Here is a 7,899-nt window from a genome sequence, read left to right on the forward strand (position 1 = left end):
CCCTAACTCCCACCCCAATCAAGTCTATTAGATCAGTCCCTAAATCCGGCTTCATTAAATAGACTAGCTGGTTACCCGGCTTCGCCCGGGTGCTTTCTCCAAGTTTTTTTTCAAAACTGCTATCGTTTGTACACACGCAGGGGCGCAACTGTAGGCTCTAAATTAATTACTTATTGGCGTACGTGTTGGCGTTACCCAGGCCACACCACGGGGAGGTCCGTACGCCACGTGGCCCAAAAATGTTGGCCTCTTTCGAGGCGTAGGATAAGGTAGTTTGGGGTTAGGGAAGGGGAAGGGAAGGTCCCGCTAAAGCACTTCGTGATAGACTACGTTTGCTGTTCTTGGAGATTCTGTTAGGACGTACAAATTAGTAGGAGAACTTACACGCGAGCAGGCGACGTAGAATTGGCCGTGAGCAAAGCATTTGGTCTGAAGACTGAGACCTACCGTTTTCAATGTCTGTCCCTGCGATTTGTTTATCGTCATTGCAAAGGACAGCCTGATGGGAAACTGCCGTCTCTTGAACGGAACAGTGGAATCAGAAGGAATTAGAGGGATGCGCGGAATAAATACACTCTCGCCTGCGTACTGTCCAGTGCAAATTGTCGCCTCTATAACGTTGGGGCAGAGTCGGGTGACGGTCAACTTTGTTCCGTTGCACAGTTTCGGGGCGTCGATGTTTCGCAGAAGCATAATAGGCGCACCGACTTTTAGAGCTAAGGTGTACGCAGGAAGACCGGGGGGATTCAGGGAATTAAGAACTTCTGTGGGATAGTTGACTGCATCGTCTGGTTCCATAGTCGTATCAACGGCGAGATAAACTTTTTCGTTGTCTGGTATGAGCTGGAGCATAGTGTCGTTTATTTGATTGACGGCGTCATTTCGAGGAGCGAGAATGGCGCGTTCGCCAAGCCAGGCGGTGTCCTTGTATCGCTCGTGAAGTTGAGGGAAAACGGCTTGTACGAGTTCGTTAGGTGATTGGACTACTGTGCCGCAAGGTACGTTGATGAGACCGTCTTCAGGGCCAGTCGGAATTGTTCCATTGCCGATTTCCAAGAGTAATTCTGCATAAGAGCCTCACTCGCGGTCTCCGTACAGATGAACTCTCATGTTTCTTGTCAAACGCATAGTTCGGACTTTAGGCCAAATGGAGCGCGAGTATTTGAGGCATGCGGCGATCTCGTCGGCCTTCGTTCCTTTTGGTATCACCGGTAGCGTTTGTCGGAAGTCTCCTGCCAATATAAGAGGTAGACCTCCCATGAGCGTGTCGTTGTTTCGAATGTCTCGCAGGGATCTGTCTAGTGCCTCCAGAGCCTTTTTGTTTGCCATGGTGCATTCGTCCCACACTACGACTTTGGCAAGGGAGAGAAGTCGCGCTCGTGCAGTGTTTTTCTGAATGGTGCAAGTGGGACTCTCGTAACGACTGATGTCCAGAGGTAGCTTAAAAACGGAATGGGCTGTCTTGCCGCCGGTGAGGAGAGTTGCGGCGATTCCCGAAGAAGCGACTGCGAGAGCAATGTCGCCTTGCGATCGTATTTTATCAAGGAAAAGATTGAGCAAGTAGGTTTTTCCTGTTCCTCCTGGCGCATCGAGGAAAATGATAGAATCGTCGGGACCTCGTGCGACGTAAGCAAGTAATTGCTCGTAAATGTGTCTTTGTTCTTCGGTTAGGGAGTGTTCATTCGTTGTCAGTCGCTCCTGCAATTCAGCGGTGTTATAAGAGTATTCAGCGGCAATTTCTCTAGGAAGGCTGTCGTCCTCTTGTTCAGAAGAGCGATCAGGACTTGGCAAATGGTAATCGCTGAGAGGTTTTCCTCCGGGAAACGAAAGGAGCTTGTTCTCTATGCAAATTAGAGCTCGGTTGAAAATTGCGTCAGTGTACGGTAGCGTGTCGTCGTTTGCGCGTCTGCGAAGCGTTCGGAGGAAATCTTGGGCCATCGCTTCTTTGTGTTGTTCCCATAGACGAAGAGGATCGGAAATTTCGCACATGTGAAGCATGATGGCAAACATGTCGCGAATTTTGTAAGGACGATCGGTGACTGTCGCTTCTGTGAGTGCCAGGTGCCAATGCTGATCATCGGCCAAAAGTCCGCGTTCTCGGCACGCTTCGGCGTACGTATCAAAAACGGTACCATCTACCGTTCGTAGGTCTGCAAAAGACGTCGGTCCTCGAACGTGAAGCAAAAGAAGTCGCAAAAGATAGCATTCGGTGTTTCTGGGATGAACCGTGTAAATGCGTCCCAAAGTTGTCGACTTTCTAATGCCGTCAGTTTCGGGCACGAGTTGACCTTGTATTCTTCTCTGCCATTTTTTCTTCACCCATCTGTAGTATCGCGGAACGTCGATGTACAGTAGAGTTTTGGCAAAATCGTCAGAAGCGCAGAGCTGGAAGAAACCTGTCAAAGTTGTGGCAGGAGGTTCTGCTGCACGGTCCGGGGCGTTCTGAACGCTGAAAACAGTTCTCTGACCGTTTTCGAGGTGGACTTGAAGTTGTTCCACTGCTGGAAAGTGGTCGTGAATGGGAAACTGCAGCATGCGCCAGACGCCTTCGTTTGTACTAATGTATCTCGCAATTTGGTACCGCAGGATTTCGTCGTTTCTGTGCTGATTTGCCAATCCGACGACAGCTTTGTCTTTGCCCTTGTTCAAGTAGGCCGTGAGGTATTTTAGGGCGCAAATGGACCTGCAGTATTCGACGTTCACGTGGCAGTCGAAAGTGCGCGATAGAAATGGACTGTACGGAACGACCCACCTGTTGTCAACGTGAAATCTGCCTATGGTCGTTTCTACTCCGCCGTCTTCTGGAGATCGACGTCGGTATAGAGGATAACCGTTGAGAGATGTGATGGTCTCTCGCAAAAACTCTCTTGGATAGTGTTTGGTGCATTGGCCGTCTTTCATGCAAGGAGATCTGGTATTGAGTCGGCCGCAAGGTCCGTGGATCATGTGCTTGGTTATAGTTGCGAAGAGTTCTGGGTCTTCGTTGGGGTCGGGAAGTTCGGCGCTTATGATGCTGTCTATTTGATCGGGACGAATTTTTTCTACCATCCAAGAGAGACAGTGTACGTGAGGTAGGCCGCGCTTTTGGCACTCGATCGTGTAGACGTGGCAGCGTTTGATGCCGTAAATGTGTTGCGTGTCCACGAGGTACATGAACCTTTGAACTTTCAAACGGAAAACTCTGGCTATCAGATCGTGTCGATCTTTTGGGGTTTGTCCCGGAAGGAGTTCGCTCGTAATTTCTGGCCAATTTTGATTGCAGGTCATGGTTATAAATAAATCGGGAGCTCCGTGATGCTTGACGTACGTCATTGCGTCTTGGCACTTTTCGTGCATGTATCGGGGTCCTCCGGTAAATGACGACGGTAAAACGACCAATTGGCCGACGTCACGCACGTCGCCGTCAGTTTCGACTGCATCTCTTAGCGCCGTGTAAGAGGCCGCACGAAGTTGTTCTTGCTTAGTCCGAAGGAGGTTCAGTCTGTCAGTTTCTATTTTTGCAAAAACGTCGACGATGAACTGGTGAGACAATTCGCCTGCACGTAGAAGAATGTTAAAGTCGCCGTCGCGCTGCATGATTCGAAATGCGTAGAATTGAAGCATTGACATTTTTTTTTCGGTGATTTGATTCGTTTTCGGATCCTTCTGTCGGCACAATATTGTGTAACAGTCTTCGCCTCTCGGAAAAAGAAGCGGATATTGCAACGAATCGTAAGATCTGTGAATTTCGGTAATGCGTTTTATTGTATCATCTCTATTGAAAAGGACGATGTCGCGATATCCTTCTTGACCTTCGGGTAAAATAGCAGCAACGTCGTTGCCAGATGGCGCATTGAACGTTCGTTGATGTTGGCCTTGGGGAACTCTGTCGGCGCGAATAACGACACGATAGTCAGGCATGTCTGGTGTTCGCTGATCGAGCGCGGTTTTGAAAATGCGCACGTGCTCGTTGTGCTCGTGAAGCATGTCTTGTAGGCAAAGGGTGGTGTGCCTATTTAGCTGGGAATCTCGATTTATTTGCCACGCTAATCTGGCGTCAGCTTGTTGTCCGCGATCGTCTATGAAGTATACTTGGACGAATTGGGGTTGCTCTTCAGCTGCAGGAGTGAGAGGTCCGATATTATGGTAAATTTGTCCTTGAACTCTAAAGGTGGGCATGAATCCGGGCTCGACTACAGTGTGCGCTTGAAATGACGTCATAACAAAGCAGGAATTGTATGTGCGAATATTTTTTCTGAATTCTCTGGCTGGTGGTGTGTTATTTGTCAAAAGAGCGCGTAAGGGTTCGGGAGGAGGACCGAGCAAGGGAACGTCGACTTTGCCGTTTGCGCAACACATTCCCGGAGGTTCTGTCGGCCACTTCTTTGCATTGCAGTGAAGACAGGTAGCAGACATTGCTCCTACGCGTGCTCCCTCGTACAGATTTTGTGGGTTATAATGAAATGCGGGATAATTTGGGAGACGTACGGGCACTTCGCGAATTTGTACGGGCTCGACTTCTCGCATTTCTACGGGATCGTCGTCGTGTTGGGCTTCTTCGTTAATGGCAACAGGGAAAGACTCGTCTACGGGTGGCGTATGGGTTGGCGATGAACGACTACGGGTACTAATAGTAACGTCTTGTGTAGAGGACAGTGGCTGTTCAGTGACTGAAGGGATGGATTGAGAAAAAGGCAAATCATCGGCTGTCGAATGAATGGAGGAGTCTTGATTGGAGCTAAACTCACCAACGGGAACATTCAGTGGAGAAGGCAGCTCGGGATTTCTTGATCTGTTCGCCGCTCTTACCGTTTTCATTCGTTTCGCATTGCTTGATTTCCTTGCAAGAGTAGAACCGCTTTTCCGTTTTCTTGGCATATTTGAACCTGTGAAATATTATGATTTTTTGGCTTTTTTCGTTATTTTAGGATTTTTTTGGCTTTTTTGGCTTTTTTGGCTGTTCAAGCTTTTCAAGAATATTAAGAGCCCGCCCCGGCAATGCGGACTGAGGTGCCGAGCGAAAAAATCTAGAAAGAAGAGGAATGAAATAGCGCACAAAAAGTGAACGTAGGAAAACTCACCACAGAGACGGCCGGGCGCCAAGGATCGAACTCTTCTTGACGCAAACGACGCGCCGATATGGTCGAAGGTTCGCGCAACGACAGAAGCGCGATTCTTTGCGAACGTTGAGACGATGTGTCCCCGGGCTCGAATGCGGCGATCCGAGTCCAAAAAAAGACGGCGATTGTGCCGAAAAGACGACTTGGCCCCGGACTGGAATGCGCCACGAATGCGTCGATTCGAGTCCAAGAAGACGACGATTGCGCCGAAGAAGCGACGAATATCTCGAGTCGTCGTCGAAAATTGCCCTTGAACGCCGGGAGAAAAGCGTCCAGAGCGATCGAAAGTGAGGACTGTCGAAAAGAACGTAAGGAGCGATTGGGAACAGTTGGAACTAACGAATATCGCTTCCGATGAAGCGAAAGAACGGGTTCGAAGTCCGAAAACGCAGGAAAAAACGCCGGGAAGGCAGGCCGAGCGCCAAGGAACGGTAGATCAGGTGACCTACGGAATCCAAGATGGCGCGGGCTGTTTTCGATGACGTCATTGACGAAAAGAGAGTTGGAAAGCGATTTAGAGACTTCGAGAACCTAAAAAAGGCTTTGCTGCATCTAACAAACGCCTTCGGAAGTGGAAACGACTCGCGAAAGTGGGCGACTTCGAAGAAAAACAACGATTTCCCAAAAAGGGGCCCCGATCGGCAATCGAAAGCGGAAGGGCGTCGAGGAAGACGCGAAGAAGCGACCATGTCGTCGAGAGAGTCGTCCGGGCGCTGTTCGAAATCGATCGATCGCGAGAATCGCGGAAAACGGCGCTTCGCGGGCGTTTTCGGGCCGATTCGACGATCGAAAACGCTTCGCGGCGTCGAATAATCGCTCTCGGAACTTCGAACGAATCGAAACGACGCCCGAATCGCCGGAAAAACGACGATTCTCGAAAGGGGCCCCGACGCGCGGAAAGCGGCGACAGACACTCAGACGACTTCGAAGAAGGGGTCGAAAAGCGGAGAGCTGCATGCGCTTCGAAACGAAGGAGGAGTTCGCGCACAACCGATTCGTCCAAGATGGCGCGTACGCTTTTAGTGGTAGAGATACTCCAGTAGTCCCTTGCTCTAGCTCGATTATTTCTGTTATCAAAACAGTCCCTAACTCCAGGTTCTCGCCTCCAGGCACAAACACCCTGATAAATTATTATAGGAGAGACTGTCACTGCTTGAATTGTCAATTCCTATTAGATACTCAGTTCCTAAATCTGACTTAACTATTTCTATTACACAAATAAGTCTTTGACCGGCTTGATTATGTCTGTTATCTAAACAGTCGATCCATAACACCAGCTTCATTAGCGTTGGTTACACTACGACATGCACTACGGGAGGTCAATATGCAAATTCCCCTTTGGGGGAGAAAACTTTTAGAAATGGAAGCCGGAGTCAGAAAAAGGTCCTCAGACAGAGTCCCTATTTCCGGCCCAATCAATTCTACCGGAAGGTTATTGTCATTACGACGGTCCTACAATATGAGTGTCATTTTCCTGGTCGATTAAAAGCAAAACGGTGCAGTACCTATGAGGAATCATATTTTTATTAGAACCGGCTATGTAAAAAACTCGGTATTTATTGCATGATCGTATCACTGGGGAGAGGGGCATAAATAAATCGGCGAGGAAACGCGCCCAGAGGTGATGACGCAATGAATGACGTCATCGCCACACTAAGCTAAAACAGACGAAATCAAACGCCACGGTCGCGCAACGCTTTCGAAAGCATATTTCGAAGCGTTTCTAAGCTATCAGCAGAACGACTTTGCGCGGTTGACGTTGTCAAACAGTCTTAGCTCTTTGCACCGCACGTGACGGTGACGTCAAGTGACGACGTCGTGCGCGAGATCCCGGGGACCTCGACGAAGACGCTTCTATAGAAATGTTGTAAGGGCTTATCCAGCTTCGCAACGGCAGCATCGATCGACATGTCGATATACTCTTTCACTTCACGATTCATACGATACTGTGCGTGAAAGACGGACTCGGTCGGGGCGACAGAAAGCACAGCGTGCGGTGGGCCACGTGCGGAGGAGTCCCCGTATAGCAGGAAGAAGAGTACCCGGGTTGGCAGTGAGAAGTGACCCCGTACGAGAAGTGAGGAGTGGGAAGTGACCCTAGGTGAGCAGTGAGAAGTACCCCTAAACGGGAAGTGAGCAGTGAGAAGTGACCCCGTACGAGAAGTGAGCAGTGGGAAGTGACCCTAGGTGAGCACTGAGAAGTAAGAAGAGACCCCGGATTGGCAGTAAGAAACCCGTATCGGCCACAGTACTTTTGTACTTAAGTATGGTGAAGTGCATAACACAACGGACATTCTCAAGCCTACTTTGTTTTTCGGGGGCCCTTTTGAAGTTTTCGCGTCTCAGCTCGTTGCAAACAAAATTTATCGCTTGATTCAGAGAAGCTAACATTAGAAACTTGCATTCGAATTGATAGTCTTCTGAAATGGCGATCGGTTTACAGCCTAAAGCTACTCTTTTTCCTGAACAAGCTACTAAAGCTTTTTGAATTAATATTTTCACGCCAGTATGTTGAGCATGTCATCGTACTACGTTGAGCTTACAGTGGCTGAGTTAGAAAAAGCTTTAGGCGTTTCTCGAGTCTCTACACCGTAAAGCTCAAAAGCTTCACGAAACGTTTCAAATCGCGTCTAGCCACCGCGACACCTTAAAGTAATGATAATCTAAGCTATTAGACGTAGCTAAGGCAGCTAGGCCAGAACAAATAAGGCTTCGCTTAGATGCTAGGACCTGTTTTCTTTTGAGTGGCGCGCTTTCTGCCACTCAGAGGTCATGCACGTGATCAAGTGACGTCACATGC

At 49.0% G+C, this 7,899-nt stretch overlaps 1 protein-coding gene across 1 annotated transcript; it reads right to left on the reverse strand.

Moving 5' to 3' along the window:
* Window positions 1–326: 326 nt before the first annotated feature.
* Window positions 327–4,395, reverse strand: LOC136193032 (uncharacterized). The gene is made up of 3 exons (XM_065981822.1): window positions 1,254–4,395; window positions 385–1,064; window positions 327–350 (listed from the first exon to the last, which is right to left on the reverse strand). The coding sequence occupies exons 1-3, from the start codon at window positions 4,393–4,395 to the stop codon at window positions 327–329; spliced, it is 3,846 nt and encodes a 1,281-aa protein (XP_065837894.1).
* Window positions 4,396–7,899: the final 3,504 nt, after the last annotated feature.

The sequence above is a fragment of the Oscarella lobularis genome, chromosome 11, assembly GCF_947507565.1.
Source record: "Oscarella lobularis chromosome 11, ooOscLobu1.1, whole genome shotgun sequence".
Classification (NCBI taxonomy): Eukaryota; Metazoa; Porifera; class Homoscleromorpha; order Homosclerophorida; family Oscarellidae; genus Oscarella; species Oscarella lobularis.

What these genes read in the sequence shown, in the direction of transcription:
- LOC136193032 (XM_065981822.1), bottom strand. Translation starts at nt 4,395, where the DNA reads ATGTCTGCTACCTGTCTTCACTGCAATGCAAAGAAGTGGCCGACAGAA. An exon ending in CAACGACACGCTCATGGGAG is followed by an intron (nt 1,065 to 1,253) that starts GTCTACCTCTTA and finishes GCTCTTATGCAG; the next exon opens with AATTACTCTTGGAAATCGGC. An exon ending in TCTACGTCGCCTGCTCGCGT is followed by an intron (nt 351 to 384) that starts GTAAGTTCTCCT and finishes ACGTCCTAACAG; the next exon opens with AATCTCCAAGAACAGCAAAC.